Source organism: Colletotrichum lupini, chromosome 7 (genome assembly GCF_023278565.1).
Source record: "Colletotrichum lupini chromosome 7, complete sequence".
NCBI lineage: Eukaryota > Fungi > Ascomycota > Sordariomycetes > Glomerellales > Glomerellaceae > Colletotrichum > Colletotrichum lupini.
In genome coordinates this window covers 4811178-4835554 of record NC_064680.1, presented here as the reverse complement: position 1 = coordinate 4835554, position 24377 = coordinate 4811178, and the positions used below count along the sequence as shown (strand labels likewise).

General features: G+C 39.9%; 5 protein-coding genes across 5 annotated transcripts; 3 read left to right on the top strand and 2 right to left on the bottom strand.

The window, feature by feature from the left end:
• Window positions 1–528: 528 nt before the first annotated feature.
• Window positions 529–7895, top strand: CLUP02_14483 (uncharacterized protein; the record flags this gene model as incomplete). The annotated part of the gene is made up of 6 exons (XM_049293411.1): window positions 529–539; window positions 5215–5286; window positions 5410–5652; window positions 5749–7579; window positions 7740–7825; window positions 7856–7895. The coding sequence occupies 6 exons, from the start codon at window positions 529–531 to the stop codon at window positions 7893–7895; spliced, it is 2283 nt and encodes a 760-aa protein (XP_049150557.1).
• Window positions 7896–7921: 26 nt separating this feature from the next.
• CLUP02_14482 (calcium/proton exchanger) lies at window positions 7922–10714 on the bottom strand (the record flags this gene model as incomplete). Its single annotated transcript, XM_049293410.1, has 14 exons — window positions 7922–8009; window positions 8092–8117; window positions 8203–8388; window positions 8475–8514; window positions 8571–8690; window positions 8864–8938; window positions 8998–9094; window positions 9151–9255; window positions 9329–9574; window positions 9660–9761; window positions 9841–9981; window positions 10092–10128; window positions 10203–10234; window positions 10666–10714. The coding sequence occupies 14 exons, from the start codon at window positions 10712–10714 to the stop codon at window positions 7922–7924; spliced, it is 1344 nt and encodes a 447-aa protein (XP_049150556.1).
• A 1055-nt stretch (window positions 10715–11769) lies between these two features.
• CLUP02_14481 (uncharacterized protein) lies at window positions 11770–12132 on the top strand (the record flags this gene model as incomplete). Its single annotated transcript, XM_049293409.1, has 1 exon — window positions 11770–12132. One exon carries the CDS (start codon window positions 11770–11772, stop codon window positions 12130–12132), a length of 363 nt encoding a protein of 120 aa, XP_049150555.1.
• Window positions 12133–16071: 3939 nt separating this feature from the next.
• On the top strand, window positions 16072–16902 carry CLUP02_14480 (uncharacterized protein; the record flags this gene model as incomplete). The annotated part of the gene is made up of 2 exons (XM_049293408.1): window positions 16072–16160; window positions 16215–16902. 2 exons carry the CDS (start codon window positions 16072–16074, stop codon window positions 16900–16902), a joined length of 777 nt encoding a protein of 258 aa, XP_049150554.1.
• An 864-nt stretch (window positions 16903–17766) lies between these two features.
• CLUP02_14479 (endo-alpha-1,5-arabinanase) lies at window positions 17767–19438 on the bottom strand (the record flags this gene model as incomplete). The annotated part of the gene is made up of 4 exons (XM_049293407.1): window positions 17767–17852; window positions 17903–18515; window positions 18687–19021; window positions 19114–19438. 4 exons carry the CDS (start codon window positions 19436–19438, stop codon window positions 17767–17769), a joined length of 1359 nt encoding a protein of 452 aa, XP_049150553.1.
• Between the last annotated feature and the right edge of the window lie 4939 nt (window positions 19439–24377).

Genomic DNA, 24377 nt, shown 5'->3' with positions numbered 1-24377 from the left:
GTCTAAAGGAGTATAAACTAGCTATTATTAACTTAAAAATCTAAAAAAACGTATATACCCTTATAAATATCGCTATTATTAGCGCCTAGCTTATATAATATAATAATAACTTTAAAATACCTAACTAACTCTTAAGTATTATTAATACTCTATTATTATTATAATAAAATAAGAAATTCGGAGAGATTAAAAAGAAATCTAAAGCTATTAAAAAAAAAAACTAATAGGGGGTAGTTTTTAACTATTTAAAGGGCGATTAATATATTATAGCAGAGTTATTAATATTTAGTAATAGCTACGGCCGGCTATAATTAGTTATAAAGTTTTATTAAAGTATATAATAAAAATACTTAATATTAACCCTAATAAACTAGCTTATTTATAAAGGCGAAAATAGCCCCTAATAAAGCGGACTGCACCCTAAAGGGATAATTTTTTATTTTTATTTTGTATTCTGCTTTTATTAGCTACTCGGGCGGTTCTTAATATCGACTATACGGTATTAATATACGGTATTAGTAAATACTCATGCTATCTCGGTAAACTATTTTTTTAAATTTTCCTTAATTTTCCCTCTTATAAAGTTCATAACTACGGATTATTAATAGCGATATTAAGCGCCCGATACTACTACTTTATAAGCTTATTACGTACCTAGCTAAGTTAATTACTTTTCTAAGTAATAGTAGCTTATAATAGTATAGTATTAGAGATACCCTCGTTATTACTATTAAGAATAATACTAACCTTATAATATCTACCCCAATACTTTTAACTTTAACTTATATATATATATATATTCGTTACTTCGTTTTTTTTATTAAAGTTAAAAAACTCTACTTCTCTTGCCGTTACTATTACTATTACTATTACTATTTAACCGTTTATTTTAAATATATTTTATTAAAATACTAAAACACTAACTCGTCGACCCTTAGGGCTTTTTTAATAGTTAGAAGTTCGATTTTATAAGTATTATACTAAACGACCCCGAGCTATAAAAAGACTATTTTAATAAATACTATATTTATAATATTAACTTGTAGAAAACGGATAGATATATTATTATAAGCATTACCCTTATTAGCACTTTTTTAATATAATAAAATAATATAAATAAGCTTAGACTTAATAATATAATTAGGAGCTTAGAAAGAGCGTAAGTAAGCGTATTAAATAGGAATATTAATAAGGAGAGGTTATTATTAAATAAGATAAAAAGAGAAAGTAAAGGGTAGTATTTGGCTATTAAAAAAGTAATTAATATACTACGGCGGCGGGGTTATCAATATTTTAAGTTTAGTTAGTATTAATAATTAGTAATAGCTACGGCCGGCTATAGTTAATTATAAAGTCTTGTTAAAGTACGTAATAAAAACTCGATATTAACTTTAATAAACTAGCTTGCTTATAAAGGTAAAGATGGCCCCTAATGAGGCGGACCGGACTCTAAAGGGAAAGGGATAATTATAAACTATATAAAAGGGAAAGTTGAAGAAAATCTAAAAAGAATAGTTTATTAAAATAATAAGAGTATTTATTAATATTATATATTAATACTATATAATCATTATTAAGAACTGCCCGAGTAGTTAATAAAAGTATAATATAAAAATAAATGAATAATATTAAAAACCGCCCGAATAACTAATAAAAATAGAATATAAAAATAAATAAATATAATTAATAAATAGAATACTTATATAGTAGTTTTTTCTCGATTTTATAAGTATAAAAGATCGACTTTAACGGGATTACGCTTTTAAAGGATATTATATAATACGGTATACTTTTTAATTATTTATTTTTATTTCTACTTTTGCTAGTTACTCGGGCGATTCTTAATATCAGCTATATAGTATTAATATATAATATTAGTAAATACTCCTATTATCTTATTAAACTATTTTTTTTAAAAATTTTCTACCTTTTTAAACTTTCCCTCTTATAAAGTTTATAATTACGGATTAATAGTAATATTAAGTACTTAACGCTACTACTTTATAAGCCCGCGTACTTACCTAAGTTCCCTACTTTTCTAAGTAACTATAGCTTATAATAGTAGTATTAGAGATGCCCTCGTTACCGTTATTAAAAATAATATTAACTTAATATTTACCCTAGTACTCTTAACTTTAACTTGTATACGTATATATATTCGTTACCTCGTTTCCTTTATTAAAATTAAAAAACGCTACTTCCCTTACTATTTATTATTATCGCCCTATTATTATTATTATTAAATTATTTACTTACTTTTAAATATATATTATTAAAATACTAAGATACTTGGTTATTGTTAACCCCTAGGACTTCTTTAATAGCTAGAAGTTTAATCTTATAAGTATTATACTAAAGGACCCCGAACTATAGTATAATTATTTAAAAGAATACGGATTAAATATTATTAACTTAAAATTTAAAAAGAGGTATATTAATATAGTTATTACCCTAATTAGTATCTAGCTTATATAATATAATAATTTTAAAATACCTAACTAATTTTAGAGTACTATTAATATTCTAAAAACGTAGCGTAAGAGTAAAATAAGAAAAACTAAAAAGGATATTTTAGAGTTATTAAATAGAGTAGAAAATAAAGAGTAGGTTTTAGCTATTTAGAGGGCGATTAATATACTACGGTAGCAGGGTTATTAGTATCTTAAGTTTAGTTAGTATTAATAATTAATAATAGCTATACTAACTATAGCTAGCTATAGCCGGCTATTATTAGTTAATATAAAGTCTTATTAAAATACATAATAAAAACTCGATATTAACCTTAATAAACTAGCTTGCCTATAAAGGCGAAGATAGCCCTTAATAAGGCGGGCCGGACCCTAAAAGGACTTTTTAATTATATAATACGTATAATATGCCCTAAGTACGTACTTAACGTAATATAGTAATTTTAATATAAAAACTACTATATAATTTAGGATAAATAAGCTACTTTATAATAATACTAGTTAGAAAGGTTAATAATAGAGGTTAGTTATAATAGTTAGTTATAATAATTAGTTATAATAGTTAAAAGCGGCCTTCCTTAACTATAGAGGTTCTAAACTTTAATAATAACGTAGAGGTTTTTAAAAAAAAGGGCTAAATAGGCTAATATTTACTACTTAGAGCTCGTAAAAATTCTTTTTATTCTTATCGCTTTTAATATTATTTAAAACTCTATTTAAACTAAATAAATTTACTAAATAAATTTACTAAATAAACTTATTAATATATAAACTATTACTTTAATAAAAACCTATTTTACTTTTAGTATATAGTTAGTAATTAGTAAGCTAGAACTAAAAATACTTATTAATAAGTTTACCTCTCTCGGGCTAGGCGCCCTCTTCGGCTAGCTCGACGCTATAGTTATTATAATTAACATAAGTATACCCGAGGATTAGTAAAGTACTTTTTAATAATACGGAATTTAATTAATAATAATATAAATACTATAAATAACCGGGCTAATACGGATATTAAGATTTAATATATTAATATTAGTTTAGAAATTATATTTTATAAAGCTAGAAATCCTTTTAATATAAACTATATTATAAATATAAGGGAATACATAAGGGGCCCCCTAATTTGTAATAAAAAGGAGTATATAATATAAGATTTAGTTATTTATATAGGTTAGTATTAAGAGGTTTTATATACGTTAGAATAGGTATAGCTTACTCTCTAAATAGTTAAAAGCGGGGGAAGGTCGGGAGTTTTAATTAGTAATTAAGTATAGAGCGTAATATACTTAGTTTTTTTAATACGTAATATATAGTACGGCCCTGGCGGATTGCTCTATCGGGGGGAAATAGAATACTTATATAGTGGTTTTTTTCCGGCTTTATAAGTATAAAAGATCGACCTTAACGGGATTACGCTTTTAAAAGAAATTATATAATATAATATACTTTTTAATTATATAATACGCGTAATACATCCTGAGTACGTGCTTAATATAATATAGTAATTTTAATATAAAAATCGCTATTTAATTCGGGATAAGTAAGCTGCCTTTTACGTAGCGGCGCTAGTTAAAAAGGTTAATAATAAAGGTTAGTTATAATAGTTAGTTATAATAGTTAGCTATAATAGTTAAAAATAGCCTTTTTTAATTATAGAGGTTCTGAACTTTAATAGCAACGTAGAGGTTTTTTAAAAAAAGGGCTAAATAGGCTAATATTTATTATTTAGAGCTCGTAAAGATTCTTTCTATTTTTATTATTTTTAATATTACTTAAAGCTACTCTCTATTTAAACTAAATAAATTTACTAAACAAATTTACTAAATAATTTTACTAAACAAATTTACTAAATAAATCTACTAAATAAACTTATTAATATATAAATTACTACTCTAAAAATACTTATTAATAAGTCTATCCCTCTCGAGCTAAGCGCCCTCTTTAGCTAGCTCGATACTATTGTTATTATAATTAATATAAATATACTTAAGGATTAGTAAAGTACTTTTTAATAATATAGAATTTAGCTAAGTAATAGTACGAATATTATAAATAGCTAGGTTAATACGGACGTTAAGATCTAATATATTAATATTAATTTAGTTATAATAATTATAATAACTAGGTTAGAAGTATATAAAGTTAAGGTAATAAGTTAGTATTTTAAATAGCTCTTATAAAACCCCCTAGGTAATAATAATATTTATACAAAAAAATAAATTATATTAGACCTAGCTACTTATATAAGTTAATATTAAGAGGTTTTATATATATTAAAATAAGTAAAGCTTACCTTATAAGCAGGTAGCGGAAGGTTAGGAGCTATTAATAAAAAGGAGATAATAGTTAAGTTAGTTAATTATTATTTTAGTTAGTAGTTAGGTATAGAGCGCATTATACTTAGTTTTTTTTAATACGTAATATACGGTTCGGCCCCGGCGGATTGCTCCGTCGGGGGGATAGAATACTTATAGTTTATAAGTTAGTTTCGTTAATTTAGTATTTTAAATTATATTTCTAGTACTCTAAACTAATTAAATAGCCGAGCCCGCCCTTTCGGTACTATAGAAACCGGCGCACGTACTAGCCGAAGTGTGGCTGAAAGTCTGCGCGAGGTTAGTAATGAGAGTAAAAATTATGGCTGTGCTAAGAAGTTTCCAAGCGTAAAGCCCGCCACTCAGACTAGACTGCTCATTAAGTTCTCATTCTCTTCTTTAAAACCCCTGCGCACTCCGTCAATCAGCAAACTTGATAACGCTTGTCCACTTATGAACCTCTTGCATAAACGGGCTGCGTTTGATTTGAACTTCATACGGTGCCTGACATCTGATTAAAATTTACCCAGCAGCCTAACGAGGTCGTAACTCCAGACCTAAGCGGCAACGAACATGGTGGCGACAATGCGATTCCGGTCAAGCATTGCCTGCGTGAGGTGCAGGCGATCCAAGATTAAATGCGACAACACTGGCCAGCTGGATTCTCCCTGCGAGAACTGCAAGAGAAACGGTAGCAATTGTTCCTGGCCCATTCCAGCTCCGTTGCCACCTAAAAGGCCCATGTCCCCGCTTGACGATAAGCAAGATGCAAGCGTTACAGGCTCTGGGCGGGAGAAACGACCACGAAGGGCTCGCATGGCGAAGGCGCCAAAAAGTAATTGCCACGAGGTTCTACAGGCTATTCGGTGCGTCGACTGAGGGTTGTGGGATAAGATACTGGCTACTTTCCAACAGCATTTTGCCGTTGAACTCCCCTTCATTCACGCACCGACAATCAAAAGGACAATTTATGACTTAACCACTGGGCAAGACCAGCTATCTTTTGATACTTGTCTGGTTCTTCTCGGGATCCTGGCATTGGCAGGGAGATATCACCCAGACCTATTGCCCCTCACAGAGCCCATGTTAGACGTCGGACCCGACTCCCGCAACTACGATAACACACCTCATGACCAACCGGAAGGTCACGCTCCTTCTGACTCATTTGCGAGGCTGTTGGACAATTCGCTTGGCTCTTTCCTCAAGGCAACATCTGTTGGATCGGTTGAGCGCGTCCAGGCCCTGCTTATGCTTGCACTTTATGAATGGATCTCGCCAGATCACGAAGGCCTTTCAGCCTGGATGCTCATTGGAGCAGCGGGACGCATGGCGCAAGCACTCAGGCTTGGACACGAAAGCAAGCCAAATACTACATGCGAAGAGGCAACCTGCGAACGAGAGATTAGACGCAGAACGATGTTCAGTTGTTTTATTTTCGATCGTCTCATTTCCTGCGGCAAGGAGAGACCCTTCTTCATACGTTTCGAAGATATGCACGTTTATTTGCCATGTGCCAAAGAAGATTTTGATTTGAGCCGTCAAAATCAACAACCGTTTCTCTCCAGCAATCTGTCCGAACCTGAGGCGCTCCATGATTGCAGTCTTCTCGGTTGTTTTGTGCAACTGACAAACATATGGGGTCGAATTTCCCAGTACACGAACGCGGGAGGTCGTTTCTTAGAGAAAAGCGTCCCGCCATGGAGTCATGATTCTTCGTTCTATAAATTGCGGCGAGAACTGGAGACTTTCGGCCACGGGCTCGATAGCCCGGGACTGTATCTAACGATGAGCACTGTTAACTACTTCCGTCACGAGAACACTTCGAGCACTTTCGTCCTCTTGCACCTCCTGTATTCCCTCTGCACGATAATGATTCATCGCCAGTACCTTCCATTCGTTCCTATCAAGTGCCAAAAGCCGAGCGGTCCATTAGACGAGCCAACATTTCCGCAAAACGCGGTCCCATTTGGATTCTGGGAGGAGAGTGCCAGCGAAGTGTTCAGAGCAGCAGAGACTGTTGTTTCTTTGATCCGCTTGTCAGGTGGAAGTCTTCCACACTCGCCTCTCGTCGCGTTTGTCATCTATACAGCATCATTTGTGGCAATTTATGCTAAATACTTTCCACACATGGATGCCCGGGGCTCGTTGTCCCGCAATCTAGAACTATTCAGCCAGGATCCCGGAACTCCGTCGAGTAATGTGTGTAGTAGTAACACCGCCATCATGCTTGACGCCCTGAAGAACATGGCAAAGAATTCAGGAGTGGCAGCAGCATTCGTCGCAAGATCTGGTGAAGTAGATCAATACTTTTCAGCCATGGTCCAAGATCACCATCATAATCTCAGGCACCGTACTTCACCTCAACTGCCCACGGGCGTGAGGCTTGGTGTCCGCATGGGAGGTGATACTGGAGGCCTGGAAGAATGGGTGGAAAATTCCGACAGAATGGTCAGCAATAGCTCAATCATGAAGGACGGTTATTCTAAACGAGATCTCGACCGGACGCGCCTCGAGAATCCGACTCTCGAGAAAACCACACAACAGGATGTTTCCGCCCGGCCCAGCTTGCCTACCACGCTACTCGAAATATCTCCTCTCACGGCCTCAGACTCACGAAATCAACAATCTACACTGGCCACTGAGAAAGCGTCAGGCGCCGAGGATCACATGCAGCCTCCGCCATTGAGTTTGGTACCCACACAGGTTACGAGCGAGGACCAATCCGTTTTACCGGAAAGTACATGTGCCGACGACTGGAGCTGGGCCTTCCTTCACGACATGTACCTAGGGAGTGTTTCGTTCGATTCGGAGGATATTTAGCTTAGCTCAAGTTTATTACATGGAGCATTCGGAGCACGTCCCGGAATACATATGACGGGAGTTTACAGACAACTATATGCCCCGGGACCATCAACAAGTACTTAGTTAGCTTTTCATCACAGTGAATTTGTAGAAGATGAAGGGTCAAAATCGTGAGCACGCCTCCAATCCTGTGCATGACTGTCACGCCGCCCATATCAACCACATGATGGAAAAGTCGTAAGCTATCAAGATTAACATGATTCCAAGGTCAACGCCAGGCTTTCTATACTGTTTCTGCTACCAATAAATGCAGGTGGATTATTTCGTCAATCCTCAACAAACTTTAATCCAAGCTACTTGGCCTTTCCGCAACAGCTGTTGGAGTTCTTGAAGTGCCGCAATACTGATTGTGGCGTTGACACTATGCATGGAATATAGGTCATTGGAAGTTGCTACGTCAGGGTGGTATAACACCAGCAAGCGATGGCAATGATCGGACACACAACCTGAATCGTTCAGCGACCGCGCACTATTATTCATCTGTGAGGTACACTTAATACAAGCAAAGCACCTTCGAGTTAGGTTGATTCTCCATCCCGCAGATAATTTCCCACGACGAGAATTGATAGGACGAGAAGAGCTATCATTAATGTCCGACAGTCGAGATCCATGGGGTTCTCCAGAGCCCGTTCAACCAAAACGACCGTGGCCCGTTGAGGAGAGCCGCATGGATGGAAGGAGCCAGGCAATGGTAGAGTGTAACGTGATGACCTCATGTCTATGTAGTTGTCAATCATGTACTATGATTCGTGAACGTCCTGCGCGAGCGTTATTCGTCATCCTAAGCTTTATCAATGGCTGTCAAATGCTTCGCTACTTTCTCCACCAGAGGGAGCAGTTTGAGTCCTGAGGATTGGTCCGGAACGCTGCCATGAACGACGTGTTCAATGGCTCGGATCAGGAAGATAAGAAGAAGCGTCACTAGTACCATGATATGAATAGGACGATTATAGATCCAGTCAAGGTGAACTTGGGCTTCTCCATATCCCCTTTACGGTCAGCGTCGCGTTGCTCGTCTATCTCAATGACCTCATCGAAGATGCTGCTATGGCTGTTGGCCTGATACCAGACGTAACTTATTTGGTTTTTGATTATTTTATGCACTACGTGCGTAAACAAGCTCACCCTGTTTATTCATATTTCTACATATGATTTCCCTTTGATGGTGTATACTACTATATACATATCTCGTAAAGTTAAAAAGCATGATAGGACCCTGTAATACGCGCAGAGCTTCTGCTGGTAAAGGCACCCCTATAGGACGTCCAGCCGTACCACCAGCCACATATCCTGAAAGATTGTTAGCAAAGTGGTAGTAGGCGGGCGGGCCGCCATGAGAAGATGGCTACGCTTTTGCTAGTAATAGCTCCCGGTAAATCACTGTAATCGCCAGAGGCCCAGACGTGAAGTATAAATGCAACAATGAGAGCAATCGAGATTGTCTGACTAATGCGGAGGACATCGGCTTGAAGAGTGCCCTCGGTAAAATTCTCGTGGCTCACCTAGATCCCAGGGAGGTTGGAAATTGTCTCGGACTTGAGGGCAGAGTCTAAGGTACTTGGGATCAAGAGTCCGAAGGCAGCAACTAAAAGTAGTCCATTGCCGAACTCGGACACAATGGCATGAAACTTTTGGCATTCATGGCGGGCCCCCTCTGAGTAAAAAAAAAAAAGCACGAACGAAGGCAAAGTAACAAGTTCGTCAAGATGCTCCCGAGAATCGGGGCTTGGATGATAGGGATGAGATTGTTTTCATCGCTGCTCTCTCGAGGGACGGATGTCTCGTGCTTCAGAATGGGCACAATGAACGGAATTATCTCGACAAGGAATCCAAACGTCGTCTCGTTCAATAGACCAGCTACCTGGGACATCTTCCAGGCGAAATCTTGTCCGGCAAACCCAAGGATATTCGCTAACAGCACGACAGCTACATCATGGGCAGTGGCAAACTTGGAAAGTTGCAAACCAGGCAACACAAAGGCAATCGATAAAAGAGTCCAGAATACGTTGACCAACATTGAGCCAGTACATGACCTTTGCCAAATCACATAAGGTAGAGGAAGTGGCGGATATGAAACCCGCTGGGTCCATTTTCGCCCTCATGTGCAATGCATCTTGAGATTGAGTGATGTGCGACACGAAACGCATTCGTTGAGAGAAGCGGGGTTGATTCGTGGCTGTGCTCCACGATACCTTGAGCAGGCAATGGCGAAGAACTGATTTTGTGATCGCCCGCCATCTGTAGGAGGGAATTCCCAGAGGCCCGGTCGAGTTTTGTAAAAACGAACAGCGAGGAGCAGAGGATTAGGTGTTGATTGTAGGAGATGCTCGGAGCTGTAGTTAAAATACAGACAAAAAGGAGAAGAACAAGAAGGGATGTCACGAAGCAATCTTGCTCACAACTCTTGCTTGTTATACACTGCCACGGGCCGCTAGTGTGTGACTAGTATCCATTCTTTCAAAAGCGGCGAAGGTGTCCTTCTGTGTTGATGTGCCATGGATAGTTCATGAGTGTTGTGATGTACAAGAAGGCATTGGATTCCTTCTTTACGGACCTGGACTTCCGTGAAGGCTCGACAGCAGATGGCTATATTATCGGATGAAGCAAATAGCTATCCCCTGATATTGCTGAGAACCTACTGTGTAGTTGCCAGAAGAGAAAGTCAATTAATATGATGGGGCTATCCAAGGTACACTACCGCTATATCTGAAGCTAATAGCGTTCTGCATCGCAGCTGCGTTCTATACATTCATTACTGAAGCAACGTACTTAATTGTTCGGTGGCCTCAGTTCGGTCTACAATCGCAAGTGGCACAGGCTATCTCTCCTGAAATGCTACTTATCCACAGGTAGCGCCGTCCTGTTCCTACCCCTTCGGCATCGTCTACTTATTCATTGATATCGAGTCAAGCAAATTGGTCGATTGTTTCGACACATTTGACACTTGACGGTTCCTTCGATCTAAGCCCTCCATCGCTCTTGAAAAAACATAACACGAGGAGAGGAAAGGCAGAAACATATAGCTTCTGGCCTTGCTCGCTCAGACCGTGGTGTAGCCAAATACATTGTGAGTTGAGTATTCATTGTCGTGCCAGTCGCGTTATGCATCGTACATGTAGAGTTGACAGGCCCTCACGAGAACACTCCAGTGTGCAGTCACCTAAGGTTCATCACGACTGGACCCCAAGTCATGAGCAAATACCATGCGTGACACACCTAATACCCGAGCGTTCACTTTGTTACCTTTGATCCCCCAGGTATACAGCAGAACCAGCTTGAAGAGCGGGTGCTTACGTATGGTCAAACAGGAGCCGGCGAATTTTGATAGTCTTTGCAGTGTTGCACTGACTTGAGAGCCGAGCGTCGCTCTCTGACCCCACCTAGACGCCCGCAAGCCAGGATTCTGGCCCGTCCGTCGTCTCCCCGCAAGTCCAACTGCCATAGAGCAGAAAGTCTCCCTTCCCCGCGACCATTTTGCAGCCAGATACGCCAAGATGTTTTGCCTCACTGTGCCACACAGAGACAGGGTAGGTAGGCTTCTCGTAACTCTGATAAGGCGACAAGATGTCACTAGATGAACCAGGAAGCAGTCACCTTTCAGCCTCCACGAGTTGATACCTATCAGCGAATCATACACTGCTTCGAACGTTTAGGCTTCTTCTCCATGTTTCTAATAACAGACATGAATGTTTTCGTTTTACGCTCGAAACCTTAAATGGAACCAGGGAAGTGTTGCAGTGGCGGCTACACGCGGAATGTCTTCTGTCAACATCAGACGATGTTTGATGAGGAGACAGACGCGAAACTCTGAACGGAGTCTGACCTTGTGACAGAGTGTCCCGCCTCCTGCTGTTCTATTTCTTTCATCTCCATCCCAGGTGAAGTGGCGAGATTATTCCCGTCGTTCTCTAAACTTCCCTCTGGCCCCGACACAGCTGCGCCCTCAATACTTGGCTCATACAGGTATCTCACCATACCGTCACTGGCAAGTAGTAATTATATTAAGCAGCTCTGGCTGCTTTCTGTTCGTCGCATCGATTGCTGACTCACCTCCCAGAGGCCATCCAGAAGTCACACAACCACGAGACGATTGTCACGTTCGTTTGATTCAACACTGCAAGATGTCAGAAAGTCCTACCACTGCTTCGCGCAACCTAAGAGATCCTGGTAGTCCGACTATCACGGGCATCCCGTCCATTTTGACAGTTCTTCGCGAGCCTGAATCCTTCTCGACGATCGACGACAGGCGAGGGCAACAGCACCGCCAACAATCTCCAGAGACTGCCTCGAAGCTAGCGCGCGAGACTCTCATCAGTATGTGTAAGACAATTGGTCTGGTCGGCGCACAGCTTAATAATGGGACGAATGACTCCGACTTCCAGCTCAGGCAGCTCATTCACTTGGCACGCAACATAACCAAGCGGCTTGACAGTCCTGAGCTAAACGGGCAGAACGGACACGCCGGCTCCCCTCGCTCGGACTAGATAAGAAATTCTCTGGGTGTCAGAACACGGCGAAATAGCTCGTTCGCAAGATGGAAAGCCGTCAAACTGAAAGGATCGCAGCGTTTCCGGAAGGCTTGCAGTTAAATTCATGGCACAGTCTTAGGAGAAGAGTTGCGAACTGAAAAGAGGGGGGGGGGGGGGGTCATATGGAATCATGGGGCTCCAAAGAAGAAACGACATTATATCTACATTTAGAGACCTTGACAATTTTTGCCTCGACAGATTGAACGATAGTAAGTCGCACAGCCGTGATCAATTCCCGCTGACGTCTCGTTGATATATTGAGTGCTCCCACGTATTGATGTCGACTCGCGTACAGGGTTAGCCAACTTAGTGAAAGTAGACTCGAACTCATTGCCTCGATATTCAATTCTACAGCTCGGCGACTTGTTCTTTCAGAGACTTGCTTCGCTCAGCCTCAATAACTTGGCAATCGAAGACTTTAGCAATACCCTAGAATGCAGGACGATACGTTGCTATAACAGAGACAAGAGTTTAGCGTCGTTGTTGACGTAGCATCAGCCAACGTGAGTCGAAGAGGAGTGTAATGTCTTGAGTGCCTTGCGAAGCTTACCTACCTATGCGGCGTTAGGTTCGTGGAACAATGTCATCAAGTAAGCTGCGTCGCTAATACGCTTTGCGTGACTATTTAGAAGTGCGTAAATTTAGTATGGATCGTAACCTTCTTCTACTTGAGCTGTAACATCTGCTACATGACTAAAGTTGCCATTCTCTCCATTTGAAGAATTAGTGCATCCAGCCAACATCTTGAGCTCTCGAACCTGTCGACGTACGCGAGGTCTTCGAATCTTGAAGAGGTCTATGGTATTTGCTCTCGAAAGTATGGCTCAATGCATTGAATCCATATCCATCAGAAGAATACATTGATGCCAACTCCTTTACAATATTGACATTCGGACTGGCAGAGCTGTAGATATTTTATATAACCTCTGGCTCTTTGATCTTGTAACAGATATTTTGTTCTACTCCAGGGTGTTTATCTCTCAAGCTTCTGGTAGATATAGATAGATGACGAGGAAAGTTCACTAACGTGTGGGAAGCGTACTCCGACAAGGTGTACCTTGGGATGCTCCAGTACCTCTTTTGAAATACCAAGAACGTCATTGGCCATTATTTAGCATCATAGTCCAAGCCTTTGGATTGAATTTGCCTCTAAAAATTCACGGTAGCCCATCCCTTCAGTTGTGTTTCAAAGTTTCCATTCATATAGGTCTTGGAAATTGAAAGCCACTTGAATTGATTGGTCCAATCTGATTTCTGCTTTGTTTTCGAATATCCAGAAGACCTGTTATCTGGAAACCTCGGTCTTTGCATGCTAAAGGGGCGGCATATTTAATACGATAAGTATGCTGGCCATCCTACGTACATTTCACTTGAGCGCAAGTAAACTAGCTTAGCAGGTGCAATAACAGAGAGCTGGGATTAGCTTACAGCATTTCCTTCAACCCTGTTGTTCTACGGTTTGAATGGTGCCCTATTGCTTGACGATTCTCGTGGATACTGTGCGTCTAAGAATGCTCAGGAGCCGTTGTAGACTTCCATTATAGTCTTGACTCTTTTCTGACCAGACTTTCTCGACTACCAAATAGTGATGAGGTTCTTATACCCAGATCTCAGTCATTTCGTGTGTGTAGCAGACTACTTTTCACAAGAGGAGCGGGCTGTCAATACAACTTGCATGTTCCACCGCCAGCGTGGATGCTGCCCATCCTGCTCGCCTAAGAGCCTGAGCTGCAAAGATGTGGTTGCCTGGAAGATGGAGATGAAAAACATGTAAATATCAATCATAAGCATGTGTCTAGTCTATCCATTGGGTGTTGGCATACACGCGGCCATAGGATGCAAGTATGACGTTGCTAGAGAATAATGCTGTCAAAGCGGGCTTCATATTGAAACGCAGAATATCGAAAGGAGATAAGATTTATGCATCATGCCGGAACGAATAAAGTGAGGCGAAGAGTCAAAGCAAATGGAAAAGACGAGAACGACGCTACGCCGTCGAAGCTGAAAGCTTTGACGTTCGCTCAGCCATTCACCGTTTATCTCAGTAGGACTTTTCAGCACTGAGGTTTAATTGAGGACGAAACAAGTATAGAAACAAACGCTTCTCGGCAACGTAGATGTAACTAAGCATGGCCGAACAATGGCTCGTGTGTCCATAATCATCTGGGGCCGCTGTCATGGCTTGACTACATCTAGGAGAAAGTGAAGAGGAAGTAGGGAAGACTAAGTCGCATTGCATGTCGATCTCATGCTCACATGCACCCACCGCATTTCGTGAACCTCGCTAACGCTAGATTTGGTTGGTGGAAGGCACATTACTCAACCACATCTTGTGGATTCTGTGCATATCTCAGCTTGGATGAAGAAGAAAGCTCAGATGGCTTTCGAGGACCGATTTCAGAGCTTAGTCAGCATCACTTCGAACAAGAATAGTAGAGATTAGCTCTGGCCGATTCAGAAATGCCTACCGCTGAGAAAAGTCGGTAAAATTCGGACGAGCTGCATGAACTCGATGTGGAAGTCTTTTTGATGCACGAGAAACCCTGGGAAAGGTCGGAAAGCCAGTATCCATCTTTGGAAGTTTCATAAGTGAGTACATTCAACTCCCCTGTGGTAGGCGTATCATTTGAAAGTTATGGCTGTCGTGGGACCCATAGGTTCTGTCGGATTCTATCAAGCAGCATGTCAAATGCAGTCTTGAGTTGAAGTTTCATCTTTCGTTCATAAGCTATTAAGCCTGTATGTAAAATGGTGTGCAACATGACCAAGCTGCGGTATGCACGTCAAGAAGATGGTGGTGATCGCAATACTCGCAGGGAACTGGTGGGGAAGTCTGCAAATCTTGGACTGATAGCTGACGTTTACCCCTATGCTGCCCAAGACGTAAGATGCGGCATCTATCAGCGAGCGGAGATGCGATGAAGTTAGCCTCCTTGAATGGAAAGTCTGACTCACCGTGAAACAGTCTCACTCTGGAGTCTGGTCTACTAGTGCAAGTGCAGTAAGAGTGTAAGTCAGAATCTATGCTGAGTAACGAAATAGAGAACCACTGGAGCTTGTGGCAAGCCTTGACAACCAGCTGGCCCTTGATTGGTCGTAAGGCAGCGTGCGATGGGCATTAACAAGCATGAAGTCACTTGAATCTGCCGAAGGATAATGGAGCTGATATTCCTCAGGAAGCTTTCTAGTGAAGCAGCGAGTATCCCAGTCTCGCCGACAGCTAATAGAGTGGACTGGTGATGCAGGCAATTTATTGCCGAGTCAGCTGCTCTGGCTCGGGGAACGACTCTGAATATCGTACACAAAGAAGAGTTCAGATGGTCCTCGTCGGAGAATTTGATCAGGGTTGCCTCGAATTCTATGCCAGCCGCTTCCAGGCCCTGTCAAGCCGCGCACATCAGGATGGTCGGCGGTGCCACCAACCGGTCTCCGCCACTGGACTGTGCATCCTGACACCCACCTCATTGGTTGAATCCTTGACAAAAATTGCCTTTTTGAAGAGGCAGATAGCATAATAGCATAATAGACTTCGGGCAACACGAACTGCTCATGCTAGGTATCTTCGAAGAACGAACTGTTGGAGACGGAGCACCGGAATGACGCGATCCATTGGGGAAGGTCAAAATCAGTAGGCAGAGTGGGAAGAAACTGGTCAATCAACGGACCGTAGCTTTCGAAGATATGCAGATACGACTACTTAAAGGATGTTCTCCTTGACCTTTATCAATTGATCTATCTCCATATTCATCATCATCACTCATCTTTCATCCTTGGTCTTTCCTCGACCTAATACCTCTTAATTGCTTGTAAGACGGTCATCAACAACATATACTTATATACCGAAAGAAGATAATCCCCGAGAAACCTTGGTTTAGTTATACTGTCAGGTACACAATGCGCTTCTCCAAGTCTCTTATCATCATGGTGGCAGCGACCATGGGTGCGAATGGCGCGCCATCTAGCATCGACTCACGCGAGCAAAGGTACGTGGCGATCATAAACTCGTTGACCTAGGATATCAAGCTAATATGACGTAGCGCTATTATTCAGCCAGCCCTTGTGACTCGACAGGCTCCTCCAGCTGTTCCAGCTGCTGCTCCTCCTGCTTCTTCTCCCGTCACGCAGGGAGAAGGCGACAAGAAGGGGGAAGACAAGAAGAAGGGCGATGGCGAGGGAGAACGCAATGGGGCGGACCGTGACGGAGACCGTAACGGTGGTGACCGTGGCGGACGTGACGGAGATCGCGACGGCGACCGAGACTGCCGTGCAGAAGATCGTGGGCGTGACAGAGACGGAAGATCGTGTTGTGTGCGAGGAGGACGTGGAGGAGGGCGCGATGGTGACCGCGAGGGCGATCGTAAGGTGGCTCGCGAGGACCGCAATGGAGATCGTAACGGAGATCGCGATGGTGACCGCAGCGGCGGTGATCGAGGTGGACGGGATGGTGACCGCAATGGTGACCGTGAGTGCTTCCGGGATGGTGATCGCGGTGGTCGCGGTGGCGATGGTGAGAGACGTCCTCCTCCTCCTCCTCCCCCGGCCGGTCCTCCGGGCTTCCCCGCTCCGTTCCCCGCCCCGGTCCAACCCCGCCCCGGTTTCCCCGGCGCCTACCCCCCTGGCTTCCCTGGCGCGTTCCCTCCTGGACCTCCTCCTCGTGGCCCTGATGGAGATCGAGATGAGGACAAGAAAAAGCCTGCCGAGGACAAGAAGCCTATCCCAGCATAAATCATTATTCCCTGTGATTGTCGACTGACTGGTTGTACTCACTTCCGGTTTAAGGGTATTTTGATTCTTGAAGGAAGATGTTGACGGTGCAGTATTACAAGGTCCCACCCATTGAGTGCAAACTCAATGTACAACAGGGTGCGATTGGAATTGAAGAATACGAAGACAGTAGTTAATCATTGTTTAGTTGTTTAGTTTAGTATGAAATACGATGCGTACAAGCTGATCACATATAAACTCTGCTTTAGTTACTTTAACTAATCAAACCCTTGTCCAGACATGCTTGCAACGTCGGATACACCAAAGTCGAGTCTCGTGGTGCTTCGATCTGTTCACATGGGGAAAGAAGTTTCTATTCGGAGGTTCTGAAGAAGAGGAGGAGGACCTAGGTGGCAGGTTTTACACGAGACGTATTGCTCCCAGGTTATTCTTTAGGTAGATAGTAAAAATCATCGAATTGCTGCCGGATTGTTGAGGGCGACAAATGATCTGATAAAGTACAGCCTGGCTCCATCAACGAATGGCTGCCGGTAGCGTCATGCATAACCCTAGTCTAGTCCTCCCGCCTGAGGGGAAAGAGACCCCAAGCAACTGCCCATCGAGACAAAAGGGCAAGTCGTTCATCTTGAATCTGAGTCAGTTAGAGTCAGAGCCGGCAAGCGTTACGGTGGGTAGTAAGTAAACACACACAAGAGGGGGTTTGATAAGGAACCAACATCGCACACTCCCATCGGTATAGAAATGATATTCTGGGTCGCAAGGTTTGTACATGCCTCTCAGCACGTGTGGAGCTATAATATGAACAAGAATATAACAGCCATCATCCACCGCAACCCTTACTTCCTTCCGTATTTAAGGATATACCTAGACAGAAGGCCAGCCGCCGGACCACGAGATGACATTCCAGCCAAATAGAGTTTGAGAATCGGCATATCCAACGTCGGTGTTCACTAAAATAGTTAGACTTGATAGCGCATTGAAGCCAGAATTGACTACTCACTATAGTGATAGTAGAGGACCGCACCACGCTTGGGGTCAACCAAGACGCCTTGGCCACCGGGAGCATAGATTTTGTTATGAGATGGAAGAAGAAGGGTGCCACCGCCGGCCAGGCAGCTCTTGCCGCTCTTGTCGGTGTAGGGGCCATTGACAGAAGAGGCACGACAAACGAAAATCTTATACTCGTTTCCGGGGGTCGGGCGGTTAGCGTCGAGACCGCAGCAGGAGCCTGAGCTGAAGAAGGCCCAGAAGGTGCCGCTGCGCTCGTAGACGAAGGCACCCTCGACAGGCTGAGGGGCAGTGGTGTTCAGAATGATGTTGTATGGATTACCGTTGGCTTTGGTTGCAGCCGCATTCAGAGGCACTTGGAAAATGTCCTGCCAAAAGGAGCCAAAATTCAGGAAGTAGTTGCTACCGGACTTGACGAGCTGAGCATCGATGGCATTGTAGCGGCTGCCGGCTGAAGAAGCGACCCCGGTGGCGCCATGATCAGTCCAGGAGCCAAACTCCATGGTGGTGGAGGTAGCATAACCGATGGCCGAGTTTTGAACGCCGAAAGAGGAGACGGTGTAGTACAGAATGTACTGATCGCCAACTTTGTTCACATCAGGAGCCTATCCGAGACAAGATCATGAGTGTGTGCTCTAAAGGGCCGACAGTTTTTCCATTCTCGTCGATTCTGACCCCGTTTATTGATGGCTAGACGGAAGATCGAACCCTTCAACCGGAAGGCCGAGAAAAGTGAAGGCACGAAAGGGAGACAAGGAAGGCTGGACCAGACATACCCAGAGATCATCATTGCCCTTGAGATTGATCTTGCTACCCGATGGCAAGGCAGCTCCTTGGTAGGTCCAGGGGCCTACCAAATCGGGAGCCTTCCAAATACCGATCTTGCTGCCAGTTTCGAAACGAAAATAGGTGCCATCATCGCGACGGACAACGGAAGGGTCGTGACTCCAGCACTGGCCGGAGCAGGCTCCCGGATTACCGTAAGCCTGAACGGTGGCGCTCAGAAGCGCAGCTGCGAGTGAAAAGATGGAACCGAAGCGCATGATAGAGACCAAATTGTTCGACACAGGCAGAGGAACAGTTGACGCTATGCACTGCTGGAAGAGAGTGACTAGCAGAGAGATAGCTTGGGATTGCTTGAAGAGAAGAGGTTCGCGAGGAACATAATAAGAGAAACTTTAAAGTAGGACGGGAACCGGGAACCGGTTGCCATCTCTGGAAGGAACCGAGATCTCGCCATCCGAACTCCATCACGGAGGGTGATACCGGTACACGATAGTGTACATCGTTCCAGGCTGGGGGAGCTCGACTGGCCCTGGGTAATAATGTGCCCTTCGGCTTGATTGGCGGAATTCGAGCTCGCTGTCTGCGGCAGGCCCTTGTGGGCGGCGTGAAGATAAAGACGGGCAATATACTTGGAGCAGAGCCTAGGATTGACCCGGCCAAAGAGATGAAGGGGTGGTTCAAGGTGGTGCGGTGGACCGATACCTATTGCATGGCCAGACGGCGTCTTCGGCGGGCTGACCATTGACTTAAGTCACCAACAAGCTGCCTACGAACATACGAAGTGTCCGTATCTGATGGGATCGGGGCAAATAAGCAACGAGGGATGGGCAAATGAAAGGATAATTAGGCTATGACGGCTTTAAGCGAGTAAGAAACTGCCATGCGTGCCGTCGTCTGTGGGTAGCAAAGTTCAGATTAACGGAAACTACGGCAGACTGCAAGAGGCACTCCGCCAAAACCGTTCTTTCCAATAGACCTACGGCTACCGTAAATTTTAAGTATCAATAGCGCGACTTTCTTATATATATAAATAAATATTATAATAAATCCCGTATATTATTATAAGGAATTACTTATAACTATAAGTAGTAATAGTTACGTAAGGGCGGTTATACTATTTAATAAAAGTAAGGTAGCTAGGGGGTATATCCTCCCTATTAATTTCTATTATTAATTAATTTCCCTTTCTTTTTAACTAACCTAATATTCCTTAAGTAAAGTAAGTAATCTATTTACGCCCCTATAGTTACTTATTAGTAGTTATATTTCGCCTTATTATACTTTATACCCTTTTCTACTTTATTTTTATTATTATTACCTAATTATATACGCAATTATAAGTATAATATTCGCGATTTATTAATTAGAAATATTAATCAGGTATAATTAGGTAATTTTATACGCAATTACTAGTGTAATTTTTACTAATTAGTAATTGTGCTTCTTTTTAGGCTAATATACGCGCAATTATAAGTATAATTACGCGTATATACTTATTTATAATTTAATTCTTTTTATTTACTTTTTTCTTTAGTATTAACTATTTATATATATACTAATAATTTTGTATAGGATACTCTTTTTTTTAATAATCGTATATACTATATAATACTTATAATAAGCGCTTAATATAGCGTTCTAGCCCGTATTAAGGGTATATAGCTCCCGACGGTCCCCATATACTAACCTACGTAATACCCTAACGACTTTACGTTTTATAAAATAACCTCTTACCTCTTTATTAATACGTATACCTCTATATAATAACTTTTTTATTATACGGATTTTTATATTATTTATAGGCTCTTTATCTTCCCTTTCGAAGACTTTTTATTAAATCTATAACCTTAGTATTATATAGGTTAGTATATACTACTTTATACTATTTAATATTATTATATTAACCCGTATAATCTAGCCCTAGCGTTAGATTAAGCTTAACCCTAAGATTACTAAGAATAGCCGTTATATACCCCCAGATATTGCCATAACTCGTACTTAGGTTATTAATACTATTTAAATAACTATATATAGCAATACTAAGACTAATACTAAGTCGTGCGCTTATTATAAGGCTAGTAAAGGCATTTTCGTTAATTACGTTACTTTTATAAGTAAGGGCTACTTTAGTTATAACTATATATTTATTATATATAAGTATACGCTCGTTATACCTCTTATTATTACTTATATATTACCCTATACTATTTTATATTTATTTATAGTTTACTAACGGTTCGTACTAGCTTATAATATATTTATTAAAGTTATTAAGCGCGGTTATAACTATAAGGGCCGTAATAAAGTCCGTATCGGCGCTCTACTTAAGTCTCTAAGTACTATCCTTACTATATACCTCTATATAATAACAAAAGCCCTTAAATAAGTAGCTAAGTAAGCTAAAAATAATAAAAAGGGTATATATAATAGCGTATAGGATTATAAAGAGCGTTATTAACTTATATAGACTTTAAGTAAGGAGTAATTAATTTAATATTCTTATATAATATAGTATAGGAGTTTATATAGGTATATATTAGGATATAGTATAGTTAGGCTTAATACCTAGGTAATAAGGCCTTTACGGAGTTATAGGGTACTTATTAACTATAAGCTAAAGTATATGCGCTTAGTTTAGCCCGTAAGAGGCCGTAATTAACCGTATAAAAGCTCCCCCTAAAGTTTAACATTTCTAATAAAATTACAGAACTTTTATTTATTATATATTATTATTATATACTTTTCTATCTTTTTTAGTATTATAAATCCCTATAAACGTCTATATTTATATATATATATTTATAAGACTTTATAAATAAAAAGATACCCCTATATATTACTATAATTATATATAAATATTTACCCCTTATTTAAAATTTCTTTTTTAATTTCTTACTTTATATATTACTACTTTCCCCCCTAACGGAGCAATCCGCCGGGGCCGTACCGTGTATTACGTATTAGGGAAAACTAGGTATATTGCGCTCTATACCTAACTACTAATTAAAACTCCTAACCTTCTGCCGCCCGCCTATAGGGCGAGCTTTACTTACTTTAACGCGCACAAGACCTCCTAGTACTAGCCCGCGTAGGTAGCTAGGTCTAGTATAATTTATTTTTTTATATAAGTATTATTATTACCTAGGGGGTCCCGTAGGAGCTATCTAAGGCGCCGGCTTATTACCCTAACCCTATATACCTCCGGCCCGTCTATTATAGCTATTATAGCTAGGCTAGCGTCGATATACTAAATCTTAGTATCCGTACTGGCCTAGCTATCTATAGCGCTTATAATATTACCTAGCCAAATTCCGTACTGCTAGAAGGTACTTCGCTACTTCTTAGGCATACCTACGTCAGCCACGATAGCTATAGCGTCGAGCTAGCCGAGGGCGCCCAGCCCGAGAGGGGCAGACTTATCGACGGGCATCTTTGGCCCACTGATTACTAACTATATACTAGGAGAGTAGGTTCTCGTCGAGGTGGTATTTTAACTAGCCAACCTCTTAACTAGTTATCTAACTAGCTATCTAAGTAGTGGTTTATATATTAATAGGTTTATTTAGTAGATTTGTTTAGTAAATTTGTTTAGTAAATTTATTTAGTAAATTTGTTTAGTTTAAATAGAGAGTAGCTTTAGGTAATGTTAAAAGCGATGAGGATAGAAAGAATCTTTACGAGCTCTAAGTAATAGATATTAGCCTATTTAGCCCTTTCTTTAGAAACCTCTACGTCGCTATTAAAGTTTAGAACCTCTGCGGTTAAGGGCCGCCTCTAACTATTGCGGCCGACTATAGTAGCTAACTATTACGGCTAACTATTATGGCCGACCTCTACCGTCGACCTTTTTAGCCGGCGCTATTACTAAAGAGGGTAGCTTACTTATCCTAAATTAAATAGCGGTTTTCGTATCGAAATTACTATATTACGTTAAGCGCGTGCTTAGGATATATTGCGCGTATTATATAGTTAAAAAGTATACTATATTGTATAATTTCTTTTAAAAGCGTAATCCCGTTAAGGTCGATCTTTTGTACTTATAAAGCTAGAAAAAAAACCACTACATATTACTACTTTCTTAAAATAGTACGACTATATATTAATCTTTTATTATATTGAACGATAATTATTATAAAATTAGAGAGTAATTAGACTTATAATATAATTATTATATATATTTTTATAGTTTCTAATACTAAAATTATAAAGCGAACTTTTAAACGTTAACTTATAAAATAGGACTTATAACGAGAAGAGCGTACGGTCTTTTCTAAAGATCTATTAATTCGTATTTAAGAATTATTCTTTTAATAATACTTAAATAATAAAAATATTCTTTTTTAATTCTAATCTAAAGGATTTATAATTACGGCTATAAGATTATTAATACTTCGTTAATAGAATTAGCTTTAGTAATAATAAACACTAAAATAGCTCGTAATTATATAATAATAATTAGAAAAGTTCTTTTTTAATATACTAAAAGTTACTCGCCGTACTAAAGGGTACAGTAGAGAGTATTTTTATATATAGGTTCGCTAATAAGCTTATATTATTAATTAAAATAAACTATACCTTATATATCGTAAAACCTTTTTATAATAAGTTTAAGATCGGTTAAGTAAAATAAGGTACCGTTATAAAGGGTTTACGACTCTTAAATTAAATTATATTTAGTTTTTAAATACGTACGATAAGCTTCTACTATTTAAATTTAAAATCTATACTAATATTAATACTTATTCGCGGTTTATTATATAGTTCTATATAGGGGTTTCTATTTATATATCCCGGAATATACTTATATAATATCTTACCGTTATTTAATAATAGGGATTTACGCTATTACGAGTTCGTTTAAACCGAGGGAAAGAAACCGTTCTTATATTTAGTATTTATTACTACTTTTTATAATACCGTTTAATAATAAAAAGTCTAATTATATTCCGTAATTACTAGATTTTTAGTAAAAGTATTTATAACGTTAAAATCAAGAGTTAATAAAATCGTCTTTATTAAAATAGATTAGTATATTAGTAAGTAAGTAATATATATCTTAGTATATATAAGTATACTTACGTTTATAAGAATACTTCTAACTATTTAAGTTCTAAGGGCTATTCTATATAAATATACTCTCTAATTAAATTATATTTCTATTTACGTATATATTACTAATTCGTTCTAATTTTATTAACTTTATATAAATTTAGAACTCTTATCGAATTCGTCGTTAAAAAGGTCGCCCTTACGTTATTTCTAGTTAATTATAGTAATTATATTATTAACCTACGTTACGAACTACATAAGACTTTATATAACTAATTAACTAAGACTAAGTTTAATAACTATTAAACGCTATTTAGAATAGTAATAATCTAGACGTATATCTTCCTTAAGCTACCTTATAAATTTATACTTTAATTATTAAGAGCTCCCTAATTATATTAACTAAAAGTACGAAGTTTAGCGAGGCTAATTATCCTTATTTTAAAACGTATTAATATTTTTATATTTATTTAAAATAGTATATACGTAATAAGCTCTAATTAGAAGTTACTTTACTTAGTAAACTATAGGGTAGTATTATATAAGTTAAGTAGAGATTAGAAAACTCTAAAATTAATCTTAAAATATTAAATAGCTTTATAATTACGAGTAATACTAAGGATAAAAAGGAA